This window comes from Arabidopsis lyrata, assembly GCF_000004255.2.
Source record: "Arabidopsis lyrata subsp. lyrata unplaced genomic scaffold ARALYscaffold_8, whole genome shotgun sequence".
In the NCBI taxonomy this organism is placed as follows: Eukaryota; Viridiplantae; Streptophyta; class Magnoliopsida; order Brassicales; family Brassicaceae; genus Arabidopsis; species Arabidopsis lyrata.
The window spans coordinates 22,924,802-22,951,293 of record NW_003302548.1 but is presented as its reverse complement, the minus strand read 5'-3'; the positions used below and the strand labels follow the sequence as shown (position 1 = coordinate 22,951,293).

The 26,492-nt window shown below is 39.9% G+C and overlaps 6 protein-coding genes and 1 pseudogene across 10 annotated transcripts; 3 read left to right on the top strand and 4 right to left on the bottom strand.

The window, feature by feature from the left end:
- Window positions 1–1,402: 1,402 nt before the first annotated feature.
- On the bottom strand, window positions 1,403–2,000 carry LOC9301170 (rho GTPase-activating protein gacO; the record flags this gene model as incomplete). The annotated part of the gene is made up of 3 exons (XM_002865049.2): window positions 1,766–2,000; window positions 1,581–1,679; window positions 1,403–1,497 (listed from the first exon to the last, which is right to left on the bottom strand). Coding segments are annotated over exons 1-3 (429 nt in total), but the record flags the coding sequence as incomplete, so codon positions are not given.
- Window positions 2,001–2,869: 869 nt separating this feature from the next.
- On the bottom strand, window positions 2,870–9,551 carry LOC9301169 (kinesin-like protein KIN-14E). 2 transcript variants are annotated; one of them, XM_021025634.1, is made up of 22 exons: window positions 9,235–9,495; window positions 8,941–9,151; window positions 8,623–8,861; window positions 8,202–8,529; window positions 7,935–8,034; window positions 7,670–7,851; window positions 7,479–7,594; window positions 7,226–7,328; window positions 6,948–7,100; window positions 6,691–6,837; window positions 6,405–6,605; window positions 5,953–6,117; window positions 5,769–5,873; window positions 5,525–5,665; window positions 5,245–5,439; window positions 4,993–5,119; window positions 4,710–4,807; window positions 4,443–4,625; window positions 4,277–4,372; window positions 4,004–4,201; window positions 3,416–3,687; window positions 2,870–3,298 (listed from the first exon to the last, which is right to left on the bottom strand). In XM_021025634.1, exons 1-22 carry the CDS (start codon window positions 9,372–9,374, stop codon window positions 3,118–3,120), a joined length of 3,681 nt encoding a protein of 1,226 aa, XP_020881293.1. In that variant the 5' UTR covers window positions 9,375–9,495; the 3' UTR covers window positions 2,870–3,117. The 2 variants fall into 2 exon arrangements, with proteins under 2 accessions (XP_020881293.1, XP_020881287.1); XM_021025628.1 differs by having other exon boundaries at window positions 2,952–3,298; window positions 4,710–4,912; window positions 9,235–9,551.
- A 31-nt stretch (window positions 9,552–9,582) lies between these two features.
- LOC9302856 (3-hydroxyisobutyryl-CoA hydrolase 1) lies at window positions 9,583–12,539 on the bottom strand. Of its 2 annotated transcripts, none has more exons than XM_002865047.2 (14): window positions 12,421–12,539; window positions 12,268–12,348; window positions 12,138–12,206; window positions 12,016–12,079; window positions 11,856–11,935; window positions 11,698–11,781; window positions 11,534–11,618; window positions 11,318–11,403; window positions 10,879–11,000; window positions 10,513–10,573; window positions 10,316–10,414; window positions 10,150–10,251; window positions 10,021–10,062; window positions 9,583–9,937 (listed from the first exon to the last, which is right to left on the bottom strand). In XM_002865047.2, exons 1-14 carry the CDS (start codon window positions 12,448–12,450, stop codon window positions 9,797–9,799), a joined length of 1,146 nt encoding a protein of 381 aa, XP_002865093.1. In that variant the 5' UTR covers window positions 12,451–12,539; the 3' UTR covers window positions 9,583–9,796. The 2 variants fall into 2 exon arrangements, with proteins under 2 accessions (XP_002865093.1, XP_020881302.1); XM_021025643.1 differs by having other exon boundaries at window positions 9,640–9,937; window positions 11,525–11,618; window positions 12,421–12,538.
- Window positions 12,540–12,794: 255 nt separating this feature from the next.
- On the top strand, window positions 12,795–17,956 carry LOC9302855 (trafficking protein particle complex subunit 11). The gene is made up of 9 exons (XM_021015912.1): window positions 12,795–13,429; window positions 13,515–13,576; window positions 13,652–13,766; window positions 13,846–13,969; window positions 14,060–14,140; window positions 14,326–14,667; window positions 14,927–15,093; window positions 15,189–16,030; window positions 16,238–17,956. Exons 1-9 carry the CDS (start codon window positions 13,041–13,043, stop codon window positions 17,686–17,688), a joined length of 3,573 nt encoding a protein of 1,190 aa, XP_020871571.1. The 5' UTR covers window positions 12,795–13,040; the 3' UTR covers window positions 17,689–17,956.
- Window positions 17,957–18,425: 469 nt separating this feature from the next.
- Window positions 18,426–20,464, top strand: LOC9301168. The gene is made up of 6 exons (XM_002866736.2): window positions 18,426–18,574; window positions 18,651–18,711; window positions 18,793–18,928; window positions 19,016–19,343; window positions 19,549–19,677; window positions 19,822–20,464. The coding sequence occupies exons 1-6, from the start codon at window positions 18,508–18,510 to the stop codon at window positions 20,283–20,285; spliced, it is 1,185 nt and encodes a 394-aa protein (XP_002866782.1). The 5' UTR covers window positions 18,426–18,507; the 3' UTR covers window positions 20,286–20,464.
- A 54-nt stretch (window positions 20,465–20,518) lies between these two features.
- On the bottom strand, window positions 20,519–23,883 carry LOC9302854 (MLO-like protein 10). 3 transcript variants are annotated; one of them, XM_021015914.1, is made up of 15 exons: window positions 23,293–23,878; window positions 23,165–23,222; window positions 22,910–23,094; window positions 22,731–22,847; window positions 22,593–22,653; window positions 22,431–22,519; window positions 22,252–22,326; window positions 22,094–22,182; window positions 21,960–22,009; window positions 21,838–21,878; window positions 21,595–21,768; window positions 21,441–21,476; window positions 21,254–21,321; window positions 21,111–21,147; window positions 20,519–21,014 (listed from the first exon to the last, which is right to left on the bottom strand). In XM_021015914.1, the coding sequence occupies exons 1-15, from the start codon at window positions 23,491–23,493 to the stop codon at window positions 20,610–20,612; spliced, it is 1,686 nt and encodes a 561-aa protein (XP_020871573.1). In that variant the 5' UTR covers window positions 23,494–23,878; the 3' UTR covers window positions 20,519–20,609. The 3 variants fall into 3 exon arrangements, with proteins under 3 accessions (XP_020871573.1, XP_020871572.1, XP_020871575.1); XM_021015913.1 differs by having other exon boundaries at window positions 21,111–21,171; window positions 23,293–23,876; XM_021015916.1 differs by having other exon boundaries at window positions 20,888–21,014; window positions 21,441–21,768; window positions 23,293–23,883.
- Window positions 23,884–24,339: 456 nt separating this feature from the next.
- Window positions 24,340–26,492, top strand: part of LOC110225823 — a 3,470-nt pseudogene continuing 1,317 nt past the window's right edge.

The window sequence follows — 26,492 nt, the reverse complement described above, 5'->3', positions numbered from 1 at the left end:
CCCTGAACCCTGAACCCTGAACCCTGAACCCTGAACCCTGAACCCTGAACCCTGAACCCTGAACCCTGAACCCTGAACCCTGAACCCTGAACCCTGAACCCTGAACCCTGAACCCTGAACCCTGAACCCTGAACCCTGAACCCTGAACCCTGAACCCTGAACCCTGAACCCTGAACCCTGAACCCTGAACCCTGAACCCTGAACCCTAAACCCTAAACCCTCAACCCTCAACCCTCAACCCTCAACCCTAAAACCCAAAACCCTAAACCCTAAACATTCAAATCCGATCCATAGTCGGACTAGGGTTTAGGATTGATACTGCCTTCTCCATCAGAGTTCGACTCCACTAAGTCGCGTTACCCCGCTTAGTGGGGTTTGACTATGGATCTGGTCTTGTTTAGACTCCTATTAAAAGAAAACTTGTAAAAAATTGTACTACTTGCTTTTTAGCCTTGGTTTTCTTCTTTACCCCCTTCTACATCTTAACTATTACCCTTCGATCCATTTTCTCTGTCCTTGTCCAAATTGGTTCTTGATCAGTTCATTCAAATTCCTTTGTTATCGCCATTAATTTGCTTTTATGGTCTTAGTCTTTTCCAGAAAGTAACAAACCTGTGTCCTTATCTTAAAATGAAGTCACTTCCATTGAGACTCTACTCCATCATAGCACTTTTACACAACGTTATAGTAATTGTCCATTTGGATCACGCTTTTGAATTTCTCTCTATAGCCGCTGTTTTGGTCCTATTTCCTCGACATTTCAGCCCCGTATTGCTGCACGTCTTCTTCTCACAAAGACTGTAATCAATATCATACTTCGCAGTTGGTGGATTTTCGGTTGTCATTCATTTTGCAAGGTCTACTCTCAAAGTTCTTAAACAACTTTCATGGGGATCTCGTGTCTAATAATTAGCGCCTCCACATATCTACTACACATATATATGTAGCTCCTTATCAATGTCTTTCTGTTGACAATTCCATTTTTTCTGTTTTTTTTGTTTCACGTTTCTATATATTTCTTACATTTTCCACTTTTATGTTATTTATGACTATATGAGGCAACGATATAATATTTTAAGAAATTGATATATGATTTAGAAACATTAATTAAAAATCGATTAGAGAGGCTATGTTCATTGTTTGGGTTATATATTTTTGTTCTTGTGGACTTACTATACTCTGTACAGTCCGGAAACTAGTTTTGTCTCTTTCCATAACGAGTTGCCTTTTTTAAAGTGGAGTTGTTGTTTCATATGCAACCATAAAATTCAGGGACTCAATCACATCAATTGAAAATAGAAATACAAATAGAACACACGTCTCGCAAGTAAAATTAGGATTCCCAAATACATGAACTCTCAGAATTGGTTAAAGAAAAAATAAGTGCAGAGACAACAAATACAGCGAACATAAGAAGATGCAGCGGCACGCGGTCGACGTTCCCGGTGGACAAGCCGCCACCAGCGGAGGGAATTGTCTTGGAACCACCTCTAACTCCTGTTTACCAATGTGCAAGGGGAATAATTTAATTAACTAAAAATCTAATTGTTGCTTGGTTTGGTGATAAGAGGAGTACGTACCTGAACGAGCACCCGGCGATGAGGTTGGGGTTAGTGTCACATCTGGGGTATTTTCCGTCGGTGAAGGTGCGGGAGGCGGTGCTGCTGGACCAGTGGCGGCTAATTCACAAACAATGTTATGAGTGAAACAATATTATAATGCATATGATATAAATATATAGTTAGGTCATAGGTGGGATATATACCGTTGCACTGTGTGAGGGGAGGCGTCTGAATGTTGCGGGCATGAGGCATTGGGGAGCTGCAAGGCCTGTGTGCGGTTAATGTTAAGGCCGATGTTGGGAATCGGACTGTTGACGGCTGAGCAGATGCATTGCGGCGAAGATTTGATGACAGAGTCGAGCTGAGAACAGCAAGGCTGTGAGGGAGTGGTTGAGTTTCCGGTGATGTAGCTGAGGCGCGGAGAGAGAGTGGACGCATGACCCACTCGGCTGTGCTTTTGTTACGCCCCCTAGAGCTACCACAAGGGCTACAAATGTGATTGCGTAGTTTCTTCTATACCCCATAATTTGAATTTTATTGTTCAACTTTTGTGTTTTTGCTTTGGTTTAGTTATAGGAAGAATTGATCAGAAAAATGTCAAAGAGACAGGTCTGGTAGGATGACCTACTTTACATGGTTTATATGATTCTAAATGCACCCCCAATATAAACAACGCCACGTAGACATGCAGCAATATACTTTTTTCAGAGTATATTGAAGATTGTAATTACTTAAAGTTACAAAATTACTAGGAGTATACCAAACTCAGCTACTTTCTCTTTTTATTTGGTTTCTCTTTGTTAATGAAATAAAAAGAAAATTGTGTTGATAAAGAGATTGAGAGAAAGGATATTAGTTGGAAGTTGTTAAACTCCACTCCTCCACAAAAGAGGCTATATATTTCATCCAACACAACCAAGCAAATTTGAGTAACTAACACTTTTTCACATAACGAAAACAGTGGTATCATTAACGAAAGCTATATGTCTGCTTTTTACTCTTAGATGAAAATCTGTCACGCTTTAGAATAAAAGCTTGGAACTAGCTAGGCTCATGAGATGTAGCTGATGATTGACGTTAACTGAAACGACCAACCGCACTTTAGATAAATCCATCTTCAGGGGAAATATGTCTATAATTGAGTTTCTAAATTCCTTATACACTTGATTAACAACAAAAACACTTGCTAGCTCATACGTGTATAAATTCCTTTTACACTTGATTACATATTCGTGTTCAGATGAGAAGTAGGTCATGTCTAAACCGTTTAGCTGTATCGAGGTATTCGTAACTTTTGACACAATGGGTTATCTTTATACTGTTTCACTTTCGTTAGGATTTGTATAGTTCTCACCAGCTTCATATAATATCTACGATTTTTTTTCCCCCTTTCTTGTAATGAAGATCTCATCAAAAGAGATAAAGTTTGAGACATATAGCATTACTCTTCGATAGAAAGTCTACTATAGAGTAGGAACTTCCTACAAAAAGAATGGTGAAAATCAGTGCTTCTATAGTCTCAATTTCACCTACACGAATTCCATGTCAGCTTTCTTCAACTATCTGCCTCATCTTTTCGTGTACGATCTTCCTCAATATCCACCAAGTCTTCTTCTTCACCTTTTTTACCGGCTTGCTCTTTCCAGTATGCTACCAACTTCTTCAATCGCACCATCTCTTTGGATGATATATGTTTGCTGGGATCATTCACGATCGTTCTCACTCTCGATGCATATCTGAAATTGGTCAAAGGAGGAAAAAAAAAACAATATGCTTTATCTAATGAGTACGAATAATCCATTTTAACACAGCCTATTTGATCTACGTTAGATATGTGGGAATTCATGACTTACAGAAGAGAATTGTACGTCTCGTCCAAATTTGATTCGGCTGGAGACACATTAACAAACATTAACGTCTTGGCATTGCCGCCCAATGAATCGCTCATCAACATTGTTAGCTTGTGATTCCTATAAGGAATATGTTGGTTGCCTGAAGATAAAGCACCAATAACATCACCTAATGCAGAAAGTGATTTGTTGATACTTTGAGCTTCTTTGAGTTGACAACCAGCAGAGCCCGACTTTTTTACTCTCTCAGAACCAGCAAGATCCACAAAACTCAACTGCAATTAACAAACAGAGAATCATAATATTGTAGAAGATACCACCATGGATCGGTGATATGGGTTTAACAATGGAGGGTATATAATTATCTAATAATGTGGATTGTGTACATTAAGGTTTAACATTGTGTACCAGACCAATGATCTGAGCTAACGTTGATGAAGTAAAACAAGATTAATATTACTATATTTCTCTTGGTAGACTAAGCATGAAAATCTTAAGAAACTTCTATTTCCTTAAAATCCCTAAATGCTACTAAATCCTGTGAAAAATGAGTATGAGTCAATAAAGAAAACAACATATGAATTTAGTCACCTTGCCCCTCGCAGCAGACTGGGTTTGAAGATCAATACTTTCAATAACAACCGATAGTATGAGGTGAGATCTTGAGCTTTCTTCATTCATATTTGTTCCAGAAACATGTCGTCGTTCTGATCCTCGTTCAATAATCATTCGCAATTCCTCCAAAGTTGATATAGGAATAGTTGTCACATTCTCTACAAAGACCATTCCCTGAGGAAATATTTTATGCATGAGATCAAACTTACGTGTCTACAAACTAGTTAAGATAGATATATATCACAAAACCTTTGAATCTTTTTTAATCTCTAGCTTCAGGCGTCTTGCACTCTTTGGTAACAGAAGGTCTACAAGTGTGTCTTGATAAAGTTCCACCATATATGCCTACATAATTTTTTGTAGTCAGTTGATGCCATAATCTTTTATCACATCATATATTAGGATGACAAATTACCTTTAGAGAAAATGAAAATCTCTTGCTATCTCTCTTTAATATGTTGAACAGTTCCTTTGTAGCTCGAGGTGTGAGTCCAGGATTGCTCTCATGCCCATATATAGTGAAAGTTTTTCCAGAACCAGTTTGACCATATGCGAAGATGCAAACGTTATACCCATCTACAGCCGACTGCACCAAATACTGTTACAGAAAAACGATATTAGTAACCACAACAAAATAACAGAAGATAAAAGGTAAATGAACACAGTTACATATCAATAATACCTTTGTGTCTTCAAAAATATCATCTTGACTAGCACGCATGTCAAATACGCGATCATATATATGTTGCTTTCTTTTGTCATCTTTCCATGGATGTTCAACTGTAAACTCATCCACAGTTGTCAGCATTTGTTTTTCTCTCTCTGAACTCTCTTTTTCATTTAGAGGTCTTATTCGACAATAAACTCTAATTTTCCCTTTCATATCTACAATTAAATAAAAACGTTAATATAATTCTTTTCTAAAAGCAATGAACATCATTGAACATACTTGAGCATTACGTTACCTTCTATGGTATTATAGTATCTTTTCCTTAACACTTGTTCTTCCTTATAAAGTATTTCTAGCTCAGCAAGTTGGGCTCCCTGCATCTTCAAAATGGCAGCTGTTTGCTCATTCTTTCGGTCAATGTCCTAAAAATATGAAATTGGAATGTAAACACCTCCCTCTCATTTATTTTCGAATTGCGAAAATACATTTTCATCATTCAAACAGAACCAAAATTAAAATAATGAAGAAGACTAAAGAGTACCAATACCTCTTTCATTTCTCTTAACTCCTCAAGTTCTTTCAAGTTATTTTGCAACAGCAGCATGTCAGAATTCTTACTTTCAATCGTAGACTCAGCACTATCCAAGTCTTGAGCAAGGACTTCAAGCTTATTTTCAAGTTCAGAAACTCGAAGCTTTAACACCTTTCTTTCTTGTTCATATCTCTTTTGATGAATTTCAACCTAAAATAATGATATGTCAACAATACGCAAGTATTTGCTACTTCTCAAATTGAAATCTGCCATAAATCTAACAGAAAGAATTCACCTCCTCTTTTTTCTTCTTTTCGATATTGAAAATACTTTGCTCCAATATCTTGTTTTCACTCAACAACCTCTTTGAATTATCAACTGCAACATGCAATTCCTTATTTCGAACTTCTAACTCCTTTTGGATCTTGTATAATATCTGTGACATAAAATTCATTGTCAAAAGAAAACAAAATTGCTAACAAAAAACAACGGATATACTCAATGATTACAATAAATTAAATTAAACACATGATATTCACCTGATTATTCATTTCGGCTAATTCTGATTTTGTCTCTTTACTTGATTTTGTGTTGCCCGACTTTGCCAACCTTGCTTCCATTCCTCGCAGTTCAGACATCAAGGTCTATAGCATATATAGAATAAATAATTAAATAACTTCAACCAAGCATCAAAAGAAAAACCAAAGTTAGGTTATAACTAACTTGAATAGTTGTTCCCTTCTCGTCACACAATGACCTAAGTTTATCTCGGTCTAAGGTAACCTCCAACAATTTTTTCCTTTCAAGCTCCAAACCATTGTGTATAGCTTCTAATTCTTCACGCAGAGTAACTTCTTGCTGATTTTTCTCTTGTTGTTCATCCATCAACTACACAACAACATAAAACATACAAATAGTTCATCAGCATGCAACTCTAAAACAAAAAAGGTCATAGAATAACAAACATTCTACATACGATAACATGAGATACCCTACAATAACATAAGATAGGAGGGTAATATATACTGAAATATTTCAAGACTACCAAGCATAAAACCATGAAAAATCCAACTATAATATGTTATTTCATGTTTTTAAACAAATATCAGCCTTCCCTCTACAATATTCAATTTTACATGACTAATAATAAACAAGAAATTTGTTAGAATGTGTACCTTGTCAATCTTCTTTTGGGACTCTTCATAAGCCTTAGACAAATCTTGCAAACGTTTTTCATACACTTCAAAATTCTGCGGCTTAGAACTACAAGATATATCTCCATTAACCAAGCTATTGGCAGCAGATCGAGCTTTGGAGTAACGACGCAACATGACATCATTTATATGTGTTTGCAAAGCAACACATATTTCTTCTCCCTACAAACATACAAGTTACCCAAATTGAATATCTCGTAAGGAATTGCTTCATAATATAATGATCCACAAATAATGATGTTTGAACCTGTTTTGTTTCAAACTGAAATATGTGAAGAACACCAGCGACTCTCATTTTGAAAAAGACAGCAGTGTTACTGCTGCCAAATTGCATTATGTCACGTAGTTCAGCAGAGTGCAGATATTCTTTCGGAACCGGCCGAAAAAAGTGAACCTACAAGAAAGCAAACAACAAATTCAAATCCAACAACATACATTTGAATTTCAAACAACAATAACAGATTTTTTAAAGTCATAATGTATGACATCTATATTGAGACTAACCCCACGTTTGTTGATACCCAAAATGATTCGCCCAGGTAAAAGACCGATCGGATCATCTATCTTGCGTACGCTAAAAAACACTGAATTCCCGTATGGCAGTGCCTTCAGTATCCGTAGAAATTGTTGTCTAGCATCATCTTTGGTAACGTTCTCCTACATGCCCACATAAACATACGAAATATCATTTTACCATGCCATCTTTTCAATGAGTTTTTATTTGGCAAAGGTATCTAAAAAGGGGAAGACAATATAAAAAAAATGCATAGAGCCATTCCTACCATTGAACGGTAGCGAGCAAGGATATCCAATTCCCATTCACGCTTTGCTCGGGTTATTGCTATTTGTCTCGGCAAAAACCGCTCAAGAAGTGATGTCCAATCACTGATATGTGACACATTGAGAAAGAAAATGATATTATAAAGGGAGGAACATTGGAAAAATAAAGCATCCGACAACTCAAATAAAGTCAATGGCTTAGCTTAAGAAAAATGAAGATACAATTCTTATAATTAAAAAGTTTGGAATACTAACATGCATGACTCTGGACTATTGACAAACCCAATCCCAACTAGAATTTGCAAGGCACAAAGCTGTGCAGCATCGTCCCTCCCGACAGGATAGTTTCCTAGCAAATAGTCATGTTGCAGCTGCATATATGTGTGTCAGCAACGAAAGGCAAGTTTTGTGTGGAAAAAAATGTCACCAATGAAGAAAATGCTCACTTGAACATAGGAAAGTTGCACAAACATCAGATCTGTTACAGCTTCATCAGACTCTCGGAATAATTTTTTTTTAAATACCAGTTTGCAGTGTAGTATCTCTCCTTTATTTCGATCTTTTATAGCTTTAAATTCTGTGAGGAGATCTCCAATATACTTGTTATCATCCAATCCTATATATTCCTCTGCAAGTGCACAGATAGAAAAATGATCAATAATGTTGTATTACTTCAAAATATATGATGAAGCGAGTCCTATGAAAGCATACCATTTCCGGGATCAGATGATTTTGAACTTGAAACAACTTTACGACATTCAAACAAACTAAAGCTAGAGAAAGCTGATAGTTTAATTGTTCCAGCTAGCTCCTGAAACAGATGTCAATGCAGTGAAAGAAGTTTAACCAAAAACAAAAGGGACAAAGGAAAATAAAATGCTTGAACAAGCTAGTTAGAAGAAACGCATTACTAAATCTACTTCCTCAGGCAAGAATATGATCAGCGCTATATTATGATAAAAGAATTCAAGAAGATACCTCAACAGCATCAGACACTGTTGTAGCCATGTCATATGATATTTCTTCAAAAGTTTCATCCAGAAAGAAGACAATGGTTGTGAGCTTTCTACCGGTCAAAAGGGCTTCAATTTCTTCACGACCAGGAGTGGTGTGCCTAGGACCAGCTTTGATAGAGCGCTTTAAAGCCTTCAAAGTGTTCACAGCAAGAACCTGAGCATCCGGTTCAATTGTTGCATCGTGTGCCACATTATGAATATATTCAGAGAGATATCCACCAATATCTTTGCTAGGAGGCATTGAGGACGCACATAAGTACATCAACTCCCAAGCTTTTATCAAGTATTGCCTGAAGTAACAGAGAAGCGACGGGTAAGAAGTAAGAAGTGATACGCATATACTAAGTAATTGGTAGCTGCGGGAAAGAAATAATGGAATGCACCTGTCAGGATTATGTCTAGTCTGTTTGGAGATTTGGGCAAAAAGTTCGTCCCTGAGTTCAACACGCTTCAAAGTTTTTTTGAAGAGCTTTCCAACGAGGTCAATGCGTTCATCTAAACTGGGTGGCGTTGATCGGTCAGATGAATCAACGCCCATATATTTTAAGATGAGGTGAAACAACTTGGTAGCACGGCTGACGAGATCGCTGTTAATCTTGAGGAGAGATGTGGGGATGGGATCCTGAAGGGGAGAGAGACATTTTAGCACAAAGTCAATGGATTGTCATGTCAATGGGGGGAAAGAAAATGTCGACAAAAACCTTCTGAAAGCAAAGCATATCCTCAAATGTGAAGCGCTCGCGGACATTGGAGCCAGAGGACTTTTTAGAATAGAAGAAGCCACGCTTGCCAGCAGACTGGATTTGCTTCTGCATAAGCCGCAGAAAAGCTTCAACCTGGAAGCGATCGATGAGGGGAATGGCGGCAGCAAGCTCGGCAGGAATTGACAACGCCACTTGAGGAGCTGGGGAGCTGCGAGAGAGAGAGAGAGTAAGAATGTTTGTTTTCAAAAAATTCAGAGACAGTGAGAAAGAGAGGAGAAGAAGAAGACTTACAGAGGAGGAAGAGAAGACGACTCGGCATCGAAATCGGTCCCAGTGGGGTTGGGAACATAAAAGCAAGAAGAAACGTCGGTGGCGACTTCGGTGCCATTGCCGGAGCTCAACGAAGAATTACTGCCTCGTTGGCCCTCCATGTCCGAAGAAAAAAGAGAGATTGTAGATCTGAAAGCACAAATTTGCCCAGAAAATTTGGGCAGAGAGGGAGAAAGGGAGAGACGAGAGTCACGGGAGATTTTTAATTGCCTCTTCTTTCTCTCATTCAATACTTGACAATTCAGCTGGACTTTCTTAATTATTTTTCGTTTTTTAGAAGATGAGAGTTAATCCAAGGAACCAAATAAATGAACAATGTCAAAAGACGTGCTTCCACGTCCAGTGGCCATGGTTGTGCCTCCAACACCATTAACAAATCTGCTTTGCTTTGGTGTCAATTCTCAATACAATAATGCTTTTCTGTAATGTATGCAAGTCCTATTCAACACAAGTGTTGTTACATTTATTTTCTTTTTTCACACAGACACTAGCTAAACAATAGTGCTCGCTCACTTTCTCCGCTTCACAGCTTTGCGATCGCTAAAGCAGGCAAGTTGTTTCTTGGCGGAAGCTTTAGATCCTCCCATTCCTCTTCTTCCTCCACTCTCTCGAAGTACTGCTCTACCATGCTATCCTTCATGTCCTCCAGTCGCCTTGGCTCCCACTATAATTTCAGCAATACTGCACTATATCAACAATGTGACATATACCCAACCACAAATTACCAAATGGAGAGACTTGTAAAACCTTTGGGTTCTTATCTTTGTCTACCAATATGGCTCTGCACCCCTGCATATGTAAAACATGCTGTTGTAACTATGGTCTACAACAAGGACGGTTTCAAAAGGACAATACATTCGGGGAAGCTTGCAAAACCTCCACAAAATCTTTGCTGATTTCTCCCTTCATCACATGACACACCATTCTATACTCACGGATAAGACACTGCCCCACCCCCTGCAGTCGCCCTTCCCTTATCTGAAATATAGACACACAGTCAGCTCTTTGTCATCATTGCCTGTGATTCATTTTGGGAACTAACCGATCTAAGAGAGATTTTAAGGCTTGCTGGTGAAGCCTTCTTCAATGCTTGAATGGTAGCTGAGATCCAACCATCTGCTTCTTGAGTGGCCTCTCTCTCCTAAGCAACACATATGATGGTAGAGTGCATTGTCAAAGGTAAATCAGTCAACTCAGGATCAAAAGTAACCATATCCTACATATAAATGAAAAACTTACAAGTGCAGATATAATTTCTTCAACTGTTCTCCTTGAGAAGCACCTATCAATAACATCTAACCTGTGAAACGAACGGAAAGATAAGAAACAGCTGTCCTCTGCACTTTTTGATTCGTACAAATTTTCAATTGAAGATCTGATGAGAAATGAATTCTGTAATGAGCGATTGAAAACCCGACAACAATACAAGATTGAAATTATACAAACATGTGATGTAATCATGATCAATAACTGAGCAAATGTTTGTAGCCAATGACCTGGAATAAGCGTGAATTTGGCAGGGAAAAAAATAAAGATAATTCCGCAAACTCATGTAAAATCATTATTAGGAGAAAGAGTAAAAGAGATAAAATCATATAGACTTGCCTGTGGTAAGCACTCTGCGGTTTCAGGCGCGGATGCTGGGTGTATGCGTTGAGAATTGTTGAGGCAAAGGTTGGATCATTTGAACCAACTCGGCAAAGATCTGCTTCTAATGCAGTCAACCTCTGTAAAAAGGAGTAACCTTACTAAGCAACAATCCTTGGTGAAGCAGATAGTGCTTGACACTAGTAGCTATACAATATCCGATATGTTAAGTCATTCAGAATGTCTAACGAAATAGAGTAGATTAAGAAAATTTACAGGCCGCAAGATTTGATATGGACACTAATATTTTATAATTTTCAACACAAACCATCATGGCAGAGAAAATAAGCACGCTGAACAAGACTGCCCCAAAACCCGACATATGTTTTTAGCATGTCAAGTTACCATCCTGCTGGCAATGGGGAATACTAAAAACGTAAGCAAAGGAAGTTCATACCGTTGAAGGCACAAAATGAGTTGCAAGGCCACAAGCAAGCATTTCAGCGCCATCTAATCTAGCTCCTGTGAGGCCAACATACTCTCCTAAACAAGAAGACAGGAAAGATGAGAGAGGGAACCGCAATCATTTTCAAACTTTTGTGGCTCTAAGAAGCCTCAATCATTAGCAAAATTTGGTGGCTTTAAGAAATGTAAGAAATATAACTTTTGTTACCAAAAAATCCAGGGAGCCTTGACAAGAAGTAGGAGGCGCCTACATCTGGAAAGAGCCCCAGAGCTGTCTCAGGCATGGCAAAAACCTTGGAGAAAGTCGAAAGATATGAGCATATTTTGGAGCGACCTATTTGTCATCCATGGATATCTTTAAGGAAAGAATACCGTGTTCTCAGTTGCAATACGAAATCGACCATGGACGGAGACACCAGCTCCGCCTCCCATGACGATACCATTCAAAATTGAAACCTATAATTTGTGGATTACGAATTAATGAGCTTGTACACTGGGAGTGATTCACTAAAAGGAAAATATAGTGAGACCTGAGCTTTGCTATATGTGGCCATAACATAGTTGAGCATGTATTCATCGGAGAAGAAATTGGCACCGAGTCTCCAGTTACCTAGTCAACGAAGATAGAGAAAGAGTGTAAAGAAGCTGAAAGTAAGAAACGGAAAAGAATGATCGGATGGGATGGTAAACCTTGTTCGATGTCACGAACAACAGCTGCAACATCGCCACCAGCACAAAAGGCTCTTCCATTACCCTGTGGCAAAGTTATTCAGTACTGTGTCTAAAACGGAAGAGATGAGGATAATGATTACCTTTAGGATGACAAGTTTCACACTAGAGTCCTCCTCAAATGCAAGGAACAGTTGCAGCAATCGAGAGATCTAGGGAAAAATGAGTCAAGCAAATACAGTGTGTATGTACAAGAAGGGAAAGATTCGATACCATTTGGAAGGACAGAGCATTCAGCTGCTTTGGTCTATTTAGTGTCAAGATTCTGACACTCGATTTCTCTTCCACCAAAACCTGTAATCAAATTAATTGAGAGAGCGAAGAATCGATCGTCGTAGATTCGGAGTAAAGAAGAAAGAAAGAGACCTGAGACTGAGAGGCCATCTCGACTGCCATCTTTCTTACTGGTCAGAGTCGCCTTTGTATCCTCCGGACAAATACAAGAGAGAGAGCAGCAACGGGATCAGAAATTTTTTTTGACTAACAAAATCTTCACGCTTAGTTTAGGAAGTTGATATTGGGCCTTATAGTTGGTCTTCTTAGTAATCAGTTGGGTTTTAATAATGGGCTTGTTTTGTTTTCAAATGGAACTGCTTTTCAAATCTCTATTTCAAAGCCCTCTTGCAACATGCAAGCACTGAACCCACTGTTTGAAAAAAGAATTACGTTGTGAAATGTGAATCCTCTCGTGTAGACATAAGAGAGTGGGCTTATAATGGGCCTGATGATACTACATCCTTAAAAACCACATTTAGTTTAAATCAGATCTGACAACTGTGGTCCAAACCCTTAAGATAAAAGGCCAGTTTAAAACCCGTTAAGTGTTTCACATTAGCTTTATACAACGCCACATAAGTTTCAAATCACACAACTGACAGCTACACCAGTCCATTCCCTTATCAAAGGCCCGTTAAAAGCCCACGTAGTGTGTCAGATCTTCCCTTGCTCGATTCAACGCGTCCGAGTCTCAGACACTCCCCGGCGAGATGGAGGAATACCCGGAAGAGCTCAGGACGCCGCCGGTAAGTCTGGTGGCTCTCTTCGGATACTCGGAGCTACACGCGTCCATCACTAAGTATCTCCACTCCCAGCAGCCTCCCATCAACGCTCTGGCCTTTCCCGACTTCTCTCATATCTCTCTCCTCCTTGCTCACGATGATCAGATCAGCCGAACCTCCTCCTTCAGAGATCCTCTCAGCGTCGCCGATTCTCCCTCTCCCAATCCTTCCAGATGCGGCGGCATCTTGAAACGGGACTGGTTGCTTAAGCATCGCACCAAGGTCCCTGCACTTGTCGCGGCCTTCTTCCCCTCACATCACATCTTCGGCGATCCAACTCAATGGCTACAGGTCTGCTCCGATCTCGACAGCCTCAAGTACTTCCTCATCTCCCTTATTTGTTTCCTTGTTTCCCCTCCTTGTTTCAAACCCTCAGATTAACAATGCGATCTCCATTGCTAGATCCGTAATCCGTCCCAAAAACATCAAACTGGTGGTTGTCGTGGTCCAGTCCTCTCCCCATGGTAGCGTTTTTATCCGATTATTCTTTTCATTTCCTCTCGGAACTGGTGACTTACTCCTTCCCGACTTGTTTTTAGAGGAAATTAGCGAAGATCGTCTGGTGGCATTGCGAAAGCGGGCAGAGTTAGATTCTAAGTACGTGCTCTTCTTCAATTCCAGCATAGACTCTGAACTCACACACTCTCTCTCCAGGCATGTTTCTCTCCTCTTTTCTTGTTTTCTAGTTAAGAGGCTTTTCCTTCAATGCATCTCAACACAGATTTGTTTGCAGACTCGCTTCTGCATTTGCAGAGTTGGCCCTTGCTTATTACAGAGAAGAAGGACGGAGAATCAAAAGCCGAGTTGAGAAAAAGAGTTCCAATTCTCTTGATTTGAATGTTCGCTACTGTTTTAAAGTAAGTTTTTTTTGTTACCTCTGCTAAGTCTAATCATTTTGTTTCAAAGTATCTGGGAAAAGGAAGGCTCATTCATGCCATGACTGCTAGGTCGCTGTATATGCAGAGTTTCGTAGAGATTGGGGTGAAGCACTCAAGTTTTATGAAGACGCATATCATTCCTTGCACGAGGTCTTTAATTATCACTAAGTGTTTTGTTTTTTTCCAACCCATCTGTCACGCTAATATGTATTCTGGTTCTAGTCAAGAAGTTGCTTTTGATGCATATATGGTTATTGCTTTCTTAAGATTATGTATCTTCGCCTGCGGTTTCCACACATTCAATTCTTGACGAGCAATTTTGTTTATGCAAACAGATGATCGGGACATCGACTAGGTTGCCTGCAATACAACGCTTGGTCGAGATCAAGATCATAGCTGAGCAATTGCATTTCAAGATATCGACGCTTTTGTTGCATGGTGGAAAACTCATAGAAGCAGTGACATGGTTTCATCAACATAAAGCATCATATGAAAAGGTTGTTGGATCCACAGACTTTATTTTTCTCCATTGGGACTGGATGAGTAGGCAGTTTCTTGTCTTTGCTGAGTTGCTGGAGACAAGCTCAGCAACTGGTCAGAACTTTTCATCCTCGAACCAAGGAACTGCAGAAATATCTTTGACTGAGTTTGAGTTTTATCCTGCCTATTATTATCAGGTCAGTCAATTTTTCTCTATGTAAAACATAGTCGGAACATAATCTAAACTTGGTGGTGCATTTGGTGTTAAATCTTTTCTGTGTCTCTTACCACTTAGTTAATTAAAACAATACTATATAAACATAAACACCTACCTCGAAGCAAATGCTGGCTTTTTCGTCCTATTTCTCATAAATTTCTGAGCTGTCTGTTCCTAGGTACAGTATGTTTAAAATATCATATGTTCTTATCCACTGGAAAATTTCGTTCTATTCGCAGTTGGCTGCTCATTACTTGAAGGATAAGAAATCTGCCCTGCAACTGTTGTTGTCAATGTCTGAAATAGCTCAAGAGATTGATACCAGCTCGGCATCCATTACTCCTTCAGTCTATGTGGGTCAGTTCGCTCAGTTACTTGAGAAGGGAGAAACTCTTACTCTTCACTCGTAAGTTGTTCATAATTCACCCCACAAATCTGTGTAAAAGAAAACTAATTACGCTACCACCCTCTCTAATGGTATGAATTCTAATCTATTTGCAGTATAACGGATGAAGAATACACACGGTATACAATTTCAGAAGCAAAGAGATTTCAGGATTCCCTTGAAATTATTGCTTGGCTGAAGAGATCTTATGAATCATTTACGAACCTTAAAGCCCGGAGGATGGCTGCCCTTTGTGCCTTTGAACTAGCCCGGGAGTACTTTGATTCGGCTGATCCCAGCAACGCAAAATTCTTTTTCGATATTTCTGCTAACTTGTACAGACAAGAAGGTTGGGTAACTTTGCTCTGGGAAGTGTTGGGTTACCTGCGAGAGTGTTCGAGAAATCTTGGTGCTTTGAAAGATTTTGTAGAGTTTTCACTTGAAATGGTGGCACTGCCTGTAACATCTTATGACAATTCTGGGAACTTGAGAAATAAAAATTATGGTCCTGGAGGTCCTGCAACCATTTCCGGAAGAGAAAGTATACATCGAGAAGTTTTTACTCTTGTCTGTCGTGAAGCCGAGCCGTTATCCTCTACCGAAGGAAGTGGGTTCAAATTAGCCACCGATAGCCCTCTTCATCTTGATATTGATCTTGTCAGTCCTCTGAGACCCGTTCTCCTAGCTTCAGTTGCTTTTCACGAGCAAATGATCAAGCCTCGCACTTTGTGCTCTTTTACATTGTCACTACTTTCTCATCTACCTCTTCCAGTTGAAATAGATCATCTAGAAGTTCAGTTCAACCAATCTACGTGCAACTTTGTCATCAGAAATTCCCAGAGGCCTCTGTGGGCTTCTGCGTCTAACACTGTGAAAAGTGGTAGCCAAGTAGAGAATGAGCCATCGCTGGTGCTTGTGCCGAATAATTGGTTAAGGTTGACATATGCAATCAATTCTGGTTAGTGTGATTTAATTATAAGGGTGTTGTTTGTATCTCACACACTTGCACGTATTGAAATTCAAACCTGTTTTGTACGTTTTCGTATTCTTAGTTACCAGTTAGCAGAACTGAAGCTTCAGAACTTGTATCTATCTTATGAAAGCAAAAAGGCAGTGGTTTTCTTGGCTGCATAACTTTTAACACATTTCTTTGTTTCATCTGCAGAGCAAAGCGGCAAGCTTGAGTGTCTTTCAGTTCTTGCAAAATTGGGGCCTGTTTTCAGAAGCTGTTCAAGAGCCGAGAGTCCTGCTGCAATGGAGGATTTGCCTGTCTGGAAGCATGAGAATAGCGTGGAATCTCTGCCAACAAAGGACCCTATTCTTGCAGTATTTGGCCAGAAAGCTACTCAAATTGATGAACCTGAACCACAGGTGGACGTCAGTCTAGGTGCTTCTGGCCCTGCCCTAGTTGGAGAAGATTTTACGATGCCTATTGTGGTAACTTCAAAGGGTCATGCCGTATACAGTGGTGAATTGAAGATTAATCTAGTTGATGTGGGTGGTGGTGGTTTGTTTAGCCCTAGAGAAGCAGAACCGTTTTCTCTAGAAAGCCATCATGTTGAAATCTGTGGTATTGATGGGGCAGAGGGAAACGATGAATCCGAGTCTGAAACAGGGAGCATAAAGAAAATTCAGCAATCTTTTGGGCTGGTTTCTGTTCCAGACCTGAAGGAAGGAGAATCATGGTCGTGCAAACTAGAAATAAAGTGGCATAGACCCAAGCCTGTCATGCTCTTTGTGTCATTGGGTTACTTGCCACATGGCAGTGAAGCCAATACCCAAAAACTTCACATACACAAGAGCTTGCAGATCGAAGGGAAGATGCCTCTTTTAATAAGCAATCGGTTTATGTTGCCATATAGAAGGGATCACCTATTGCTCAATAGGATCAAGCCAGCCCCTGATTCTGAAGACATGTCTTCTCTGCCTCTGAACGAAAAAAGTGTGTTAGTTGTCAGTGCCAAAAATTGCTCAGAAATAGCACTGGAACTGGTGTCCATGTCCATTGAATTAGATTATGAACTAGGGGAAACTTCATGTTTGATTCAGCAGGGTAGTGGGTGTGGAGGTTCCCCAAGCTCTGCTAATCTTGCGGCAGGGGAAGAGTTCAAAAAGGTTTTCACAGTCATACCAACGACGAGAACTCCAAAGCTTGGTTTGGGATCAGTACATTTAAAATGGAGGAGACAGGGAGGTAACATAACAGAGGCATATGTTTCGACAAAGCACAAACTTCCTGAAGTAAATGTGGAGGCATCACCACTGGTAATGAGTTTGAACTCTCCTCCATATGCCATTCTTGGAGAACCCTTCACTTACGCCGTTAGAATCTGCAACCAGACACAGTTGCTGCAAGAAGCAAAATTTGCTCTGGCTGATGCACAGAGTTTTGTCCTGTCTGGGTCTCACAGCAATACGGTTTCAGTCCTTCCCAAGTCAGAACATGTCTTAAGTTATAAGCTAGTGCCTCTGACTTGCGGTGAACAGCAACTCCCAAAGATAACTGTGACATCAACGCGATATTCTGCTGAGTTTCAGCCATCTGCGGTTGCTTCAAGTGTCTTTGTGTTTCCCTCAGCCCCACAAGCCGAGAACGCTAACTCTACCACAAAGTAGTGTAACTTCACGTGACTTGGGTTTTCAGATGTTGTCTATGCAGTTTCAGCCATATGTGGGTTAAGTAAGACATACTGAATCAGTTTGGTAAATTTTGGCCCTGAAGTGTGTCCTCTATGTTGTATTTTCTTCTTTTTTTTCCTTATGTTGTTGATAATAATGGCTATATTTGAAGAACACATACTAGACACATAGGATTAGGATACGCATCTATTTATGGGAGACAATCTGTTTTGAGATTCAGAACACCGACATATGTTTGTGGCAACTGTTTTTCTTTCAATGCAAAAAGTGTGTGTGAACCACATGGTGGTGGGCGAGTGGTTCTCGTTTGGTTGGAAGGATCGCCCTGTTGGTCTAGGCCAGGGATCGATCCTCCCCAGACGTAGTTTCGCTCTCTCACTCCTGTGGCCACTTTGGAATTTACATGCGGACTTGCTCAGGCACCCCAGACCACCAGTTTATCAGGGGGTCCTTAAGTGGAGGCTTAAAAATCCCTGTGACGTGGGCTTAGGCTCAGTGGGCTAGTCAGATCACGGTGTGGTCTGGATACTGGGTTATCAAAAAAAAAAGGGTGTGTGTTTAAAACGACCATACATGGTCAAGTGTTGTTATCATCTTTAAGCATCTCTATTCTCTAGCGTTTTTAGTCGATGCATATTTCCATTGTATTGGGCCTTTTGTATTTGGGCTTCAAATGATCTGCATTTCGTCTCTTGGCGTTGTTGGGTTTGCCTTTTCTCACTTGACCTCAAATCACAAATTAGCAACTGTTTAGATTGGATCTTGATCTCTGGCGGGCGAAGTTGGAGGAGATTGATGGAAAGCCGGCCGGGAGTTTTGGTCGTCGGATCCTCTGGCGTCGGCAAGCGCACCCTCCTCTCTCGTACGCGCCTCTCCCTTTTGGATCCGATTCCTGTTTTACCAAATAATTGTTTTGCACTAATCTAGAGTAATCACAGGATTGCTCTCTGTGGAATTTGAGGATTCATCGGAGTCACCATCTCAAACAGAAGTTCATGGGTACGTGTAGTACCCATTTCCTGAAGAAATTCTTACCCTAATTATCGTTTGAACTTGTTTGTTTCTGTAACATGTGGGCAGCTGGACGATTAACACTAAGTACTACACTGCGGATGTTTCTGTATGTATATCACATATTTGCGATGACTACTCTCTACCCAATCTCCCTCACTCACATCCACTGGTGGCGTTAGTTATGGTCTTCGACTTGAGTGAGGTTTGACATTGATGATGATGATACACGCATTATTATTCTCACCTTACCATCCCCGCATAATAACCCTTTTAACCCGATTCTGTGCAGCTGTCAACTCTTGTTGCTCTTCAAGACTGGGTTTCTCATACCGACATCAACAATTTTGATATATTGTTGTGCATTGGTAACAAAGTAGATCGTGTCCCTCATCACCTAGCTCATGATGAATATAGACGACGCCTTTTGAAGGCAACAGACCCCTCTAGAATTCTGTATTCGGACATTGATGACTTTGGGATCTCCGAAACCGAAGGAAGCAGCTTGTTGGGAAGTCAAGATACATCACTGGATATCAGGGGAGCATGTCTTGAGTGGTGCTCTGAGAATAACATCGAGTTCATTGAGGCTTGTGCCTCTAATCCTGATTTTGACAAGTGTAAGTTCTATATCCTTCCTTCTTCATATTGACTGCGATATGCAGGTTTTTTAATCTGGTTACTCCTTGTTTCTAATCGAATAGCCTATACTGAACTTGTGAAGAGTTCCACATTTATGGATGAAAAGTGGGTGAAAATGGGTGAGCAGAGAATAATACGTATTTGTCTCTTGCACTAATGAGGCTCACGGGTTGGTCCTTGTAGGTTTATCAGTCGATGGGGATTCCCAAGGGGTTGAACGTCTATTTGGTGCTCTTTCGGCTCATATGTGGCCTGGGATGATTCTGAAATCGGGTGATAAGATCAATGATCCGGTGTTAGCTCAAGGGGAAGGTTATTTGTTTCTCCATTTTCTTCTCCCATATATGTAAAGGTTCCTGAAACGCCCTTACCCGGATAAGAAAGATAAGAAATCCTGGTGAGGACTTTTCATTTCCCCTTGGATTCATGTTTATTGGGTCTTATATTTCCTCTCAGAGTTGTCAGAAGAAGAATCTGAATATGAATTGGAGTATGAAGTGCTATCAGCAGGCTCAGGTGATCCATGGGAGAATATCGACGAAAGATGGGTTTCTGCAAGTGAAACGCATTCACATGCAGATGCTGGCGGATCCACGTCACAGGAAAACCTCCATGTTGAAAATAATATGGTGAAATCGAATAATGTTGTGGATGAAGAGCTGCGGCCGTCAGGGTCACAGTTAGAGCCGCAAAATGACACTGACAGAGCAATAGTAACAGATGAAAGATCTTTGGACACAGAAAATGAAAAATGTTATGAGTTTGAAGACGTGGAACAGTTGATGTCAGAAATAGGAAACATCCGAGACAACTTGCGATTGATGCCTGATTTCCAGAGGAGGGAAATTGCTGCAAATTTAGCGATGAAAATGGCTTCCATGTTTGGAGGTGACAGTGATGACGAGGAAGAACCTGAGTGAGTCTGTTTATATCAATTATTGTGGACGATCGATTTAATCCTGTCTTCATACAACTTTTATCAAAATTCGTTTCTTGTTTTGCTATAGATTCTGGCAGTAAAAGTCAGTTCCTTGATGTGATACAAAGCTATTCTAGGTTATCTGGGCCGACCTGTTATATATCTCTTTACTTTGTCTCTCTTACTCTCTAGATACGTATGAGCTCTAGAATACAGCCTTATACAAAAATCCTAGTTGGTAACACTTAGCAAAGCAATTATTGGCATACAGGTTATAGAAAACAAAGACCCAGATGATGGATTTGTTCTGCATTCATTTTGAACACTAATCAATATCATTAGCAGGAACAGGCTTCACAAAGGAGAATTGGTTTCCAGGACTCATAACTCCAGTATATTCCATCTCTGTGGGCTGATCACCATCCCTGACGATAGTGTGCCCCTCTATTGGCACAGGAGTTAATCGCTCAGCCTCAAGATCAGACATACTTTGGTCCTCAAAGTTACTCATGTAAGAGGCTGTCGAGTGACCGGTGGTCTTGGAGCGTAGTAGAGTGGCTCCAGAGGCATGAAAGGCTGAGGTAGAGGTGCTGACACTGTCAGAACCACCAAGGGTCTCTGTTGATGGCTTTCTCGCTTTGCCTTTCTTCTTCTTTGCAGTCATGTGCCATTTCTTCAACGCTTTTGCCATTTGCTCATCAAACACAGCTTTCTTCATGTGTGAACCCATCTGCCCACATCAACAACATAAGATTGTTGCTTGGTTACTTGTTACTGTACTATATAGCATCGTAGACAAACATATCTAGAGATTAGGATAATGTACCTGGGTAACTAGTGCATACAAAGGAAGTGTGATGTAGCTGCACAAAATCAAAGCTCCAACGCTGCATCAAACTTGTTCAGTTAATCGTTCCAAGAGGGATCTATCAATTCGTTTATTCACTACTAGTGAAGAATGAGGTTTACCCTAGAGATAGTTTTACGATGACAAGTTTGAAATCCGTATGAAAACAAGATTTTAGCCCAAAAGAATACTACATGCCAAATTAAGGAAATGTATTAGTTATTTCTATCATTGAAGATATAGAAGAGAATACATCGGCCAAAAGGCAAACTACTGTATTGCGCATAGAATATAGAGAGATGTTGTTACCCAGACCCAGAAGAAGTATGTTAGCTGGAAAGCATTCTATACAAAAATTAAAGAAGAGGCATTTAGACAGGAGTTGTAGCATGGCACAAAAGATGAACACAAGTATATAGCATGCAATGCTAATTTTGTTTGGAACTGAAAACAATGCAAATACCTGAAATAAGGCGAAGTGAAGAAGATGAAGCAGCAACTGAGGGCGATTAAACCAAAAGTACTTATCTGAACCATGCACAAGAGGTATCCCTTGAACAACTGCGTGTCTCTCCGTGATTCCAAGAGCCATTCTTGTTAGGATAGCTTGAAGCTTCGTACTGACAGCTAAAATAATCTGCAAGGGTTGTAAAAATGAGACTTACAAACACAGTAGAAGATTCGCTCAAGAGTATACTTTTCTTACAAGTACAGGCAGGATTGACGCCCAAAACAATGTTTCCCAGCCTAAACAGGAATGGGATAATTTTTTCAGTAACACCAACAACCAATGATTTGGTAAAGCAAGCAAATGCAAAGCTGGCTCACCATTAACATTCAGAAGTAGGAAAATTACAAATGATGCCCACAGAAGAGGACTGCACAGAAAAACTTTATCAGCAATTAATGTCAACAAACATCTCTCAACGCAGTACTAGCTATCATTGTTTTATGTTACGTACCTTATTCCAACTACCACCTTGAAATCGTCTTCCAATGATCTTTTGATATATTTCTGGAAGTCGAACTTTCTTCCCGGAGCTAAATGGGCCTAAAGGAGACTCACCCATAAACATGACATCATTAGTGGAAGGCAAATACAAATTGAGTTTTTCCTTACATCGATGAAGCCATGGCGCAGAGTTAAGTAGTCGGTCCTCCCGACAGATCGGAAAAACTGCTGTAGGAAGCAGCCCTGTAAATCAAATCATATGGTTGAGAGAGCGAGCAAAACTGAATTTTTGCTCAACAAACTTGATGCCACGAGGGCTTGCTAAAGAAGAAGGAAATGCTTCTCACAGCATAAAAGAAGAAGGGGATTTTTGTCCAGAAACTGGAATGTTGTCTGACGAAGGATGTCTCATGAGTGAGCCTGAATCTTGATGGATCTATGCATAGAGAGGAGCCACATTTAGTGACATATAGAACAAGGTTTAATTTAATGAGGAAGAACTCGCCTACCGATTGAAAACTCGTAATCATGAGAACATGTCTCCTGCTCCCACTTTTTCCAGCCACGGATCTGCAGTTACAGAAAATGATGAAGAGCTAGGATTACGAAAGGAGGGTTTTGAGATTAGCAAGTCAGGCTTTTCGTACCTTGAGTCTGCCAAGCATCATGGTGATGAAACTGTAGAGGATATGAAAGGCAGCCATGAAGAACAATAGAATGTGTAGCTGGTGCAAACCCGTGGCAGGTATGAGTGCTTCATGACCCTGCGGAAAACAAAAGAGTGTGAGAGAGCGTAAATTTTATCCTAGGGGAAGCTATAGATGACCTCATCGCAGCGGGAAGAGGTAGTAGCAGCAGCTAGACGTCTGCGGTGGGTCTTGTCTTGGTCATGAGTAGAAGGAGCTGGACAAGGTAACATAGAGGCTGCAGCCTTTTCAGGAATACAAATCTTGAGAATGTACTGCTCTCCGAAGGTGAGCAACAATGAAATGAATCCTAGAATCATCAGCTCTGCATCCATTTCATATATCTTAGTTTTCTTAACCAAAGACAGTAGGAGAAAACAATTCTCTGGTCTTACCGGCCTTTATTTTTTCCAAGGCTTCAAGCAGAGAGTTCTTATGTTTCTCCCACAACCACTGAGGAAGAAAAGATAAGTTAAGAGGGCGGAATTAAAGGAAGAGAGAAAAAAAGGATTTCAGGGCAAACCGTGGCAACTCTGTGAAGAGCCTTCTCGAGGAGGACGGAGACAAGGATGAAGAAGGTACAGACGAGGGCAACGGCCCAGGTGGGAGTTTGGGAGAGTCCTTTCTCTTTGCCAGCGCCCGCAGAGGAAGCTCGGGCGCAGCCGGTAAGCAGCTGAGAGCAGAAAAGCAAAGTGGTCCAAATCCAAAAGCATCTTGTGGCCATGGCAGCCAAAGAATAAAATCCCTTGGTCCTTGATTACGTGAAACAATGAAGAGGGCAGAGAGACTAACAAAAACATAAAAGAAATAAATGCGGTGTTGACTTGAACGTCCGTTTACCGTGATATGTTATGCATAACAATAAATTATGGGAAGAGAGATCAATCATCAATATTTGTTTGACACTGGAGGTACTTGAAGACAACCTAAATCAACCTAAGAAGTCTGTATGTGTCTCCTTCATGTCTCTATTCACAACCCAACGCTTAGAGTCAACAACAAACTAATGTCACTGTTGTGGCTCCATCAAAAACTAAATAGGAGTGTTATTTCACTTTCTTCTCTCACCAACACAAATGACAATTTAATTTGATTCCCTATGGGGTAGAAGAACAGAATCGTCCAACACACTCATCAATCCTTATTGACTAACTTGGTTATGCTTTTATGATTGCTTTCCCCTTTTAGTTTTCTTTTTTTTTTGGAATATGTATCTCCGCTTTTAGTTAAAATATCCCCAACTGGCAACTTTAGGCCATCTCCAATGGGGAGAAAATTGAGCTTTCATGAGAGGCTCTCTCATCAAATTGTGAAAAAAAAAAAAATCAGAAAGGATTTATTTTGAGAGAAACAGCTCTCATGAGAGAAATCTTGAGTGGTAAGAGAGACGATGACGTGGCTTATTCTGAACCGTCGATTGTTTTGATCAAAAAAAAAAAAGGGGTAAAAAAAAAAGCAAAGTATCGAAACTCGATTTCATTTCCGACTCTTGTCTCTTTTTCTTTGCGAGACGCCATCATCGCCTATCTCCGCCAAGGGGAAGTCAGCGAAGTCTTTTGAGCAAGATCTGATGGAGATGCAGACTATGTTGGAGAAGATGAAGATCGAGAAGGAGAAGACGGAGGAGTTGCTTAAGGAGAAAGACGAGATTCTGAGAAAGAAGGAGGAGGAGCTAGAGACGAGAGACGCTGAGCAGGAGAAACTTAAGGTGGAGCTGAAGAAGCTTCAGAAGACGAAGGAATTCAACCCTAACATGGTATAATCTCTAGATCTAGCTTTTGGTTCTCGATTTGGCTGGGTTTTTGTGATTAGATTGGAATTTTGTGATTGATTCATTTGAGATTTTGGCTCCTTAGTTGAAAATTGAAGTTATCAAAGCAGTATATTAAATTCATGGAGGCGTATTGATTTAGTGAATTGTCTGATAATTTCTGCAAATGTGAGTTTTAAATTGATTTTGTTCGTCCACAGAAGCTTCTCTATCTGGCGTTGAGCCTTTTATGCTGAAGATTCATAATGAGATTCGGTGAGTTGATGCTACCATTTTAGCTGCTGTTCGTCAACAGGTTAGCTTTGCTTTTTGAATTTATGGTGAACATTTCTCTGAGCTATGATTTAGCTTTACAAAAGTTGTTCTATTAATTGTTCTTTGTTCTTGATTTGTTGTTGTTATGTTGAAATATTGATATATGTCTCTGAAACTAATTCTTGGTTTGGTAATGATTTCCCCAGGGTAGCTCGGGAACTAGAGCTAAAGAAAATCTTACTTATGCTACATGTGCTGCTGAGGTTAGTCTCTCATAGGTTGATTTGTATTGTCAAGATGTCATTTTCTTCTTTTGTTTCTTTTATCAGTCTGCCATTTGAACACAGGAACTCTCTCATAAGATACAAGAGATAGAATCCAAAGCTGAGCTGACTGAAGCAATGGTTCAAAATATATGCCGCGATATTAAAAGGTTAGATTTTGCAAAGAAGAACATAACCACGGCGGTCACTGCCCTTAGTCGCCTCACAATGTTAGGTAAGTTATCAATATTTTACTCTGGTCAAGCTATCCTGAAATCAGAATGATAGCCAAGAGTATTGAAATAAAATAGGGGTTCCAAGGTAGGCATTAGGCAACATCAAACTCAAACATGTAACATGATGTTGCTGGTTAGCCTGTTAGTGAATTTATTTTATTCTTTATGTAGTAACCAAATGTATGCCATGAACTTAGTTAAACTTGACTAATAAGTACACCATTCATATGCTCATTAATGACACTCGATGCAATGTTATGGCAGTCTCTGCGGTTGAACAGCTTCAGGTGATGACATCAAAAAGGCAATACAAGGAGGCAGCTACACCGCTGGAGGTATCTTTTCTTGATTCATTTTTTGGTTCAGTTTAAGTTGGTTGTAGTTCAACTTTATTTAGCTTTTCTTGATTCATTTTTTGGTTCAGTTTAGGTGAGGTTAAATGAAGTGGTTGAGTCTTTTCTCACAAGTGGAGAAGGCATGATTTAACAGCCTCTAAATCAAGGTACAGTTCAAAGTGGTTGTTTCATTTAATTACTGGTTTGTGCAATGTGATTAATGCTTGGTTTGTGTTTGATTAGGACAGTTTTTGCTTTTGTAAATGTTTTCTTTGTTCTTTGAAATAAATGCTTTCTAGTTGGAGTATTGTAGGTAAAGACAATTAGTGTCTTTACCTTGGCATTCATTGCTAATACTTCAATAAGTTTCAGTCTTCTTCTTTAAAACATAATCACGCTTGAAAACACAAAACACAATCACTTCCTTTAACACAATCACTTTCACTTCCTTTAACCTTTAGCCTAACACAAAACACAATCACTTTCACTTTCTTATCTAAAAAATGGATGATATGAATCCATTTTATCACTCATCGGGTTTCATGAACCTATTGCAAAGTCAACAAGAAGACATGTCTCAGTTTGCAAGTGGATCAACTGAAGTCCCAACATTTAGTACTCAACTGTCTGAAGAAGGAAGTGAAGAAGAAGGAAATGAAGCATCAGATGTCAAACCAAAGCAAAGTATATCACGAAAGAAATGGACAGCAAAAGAAGATATTGTTCTCGTCAGTGCTTGGCTTAATACAAGCAAGGATCCTGTGATTGGTAATGACCAACAAGGTCAATCCTTTGGAAGAGGATTGCAGCATATGTTGCTGCTAGTCCTTCCCTCGAACCGATGCCAAAGAGAGAGAAGAAGA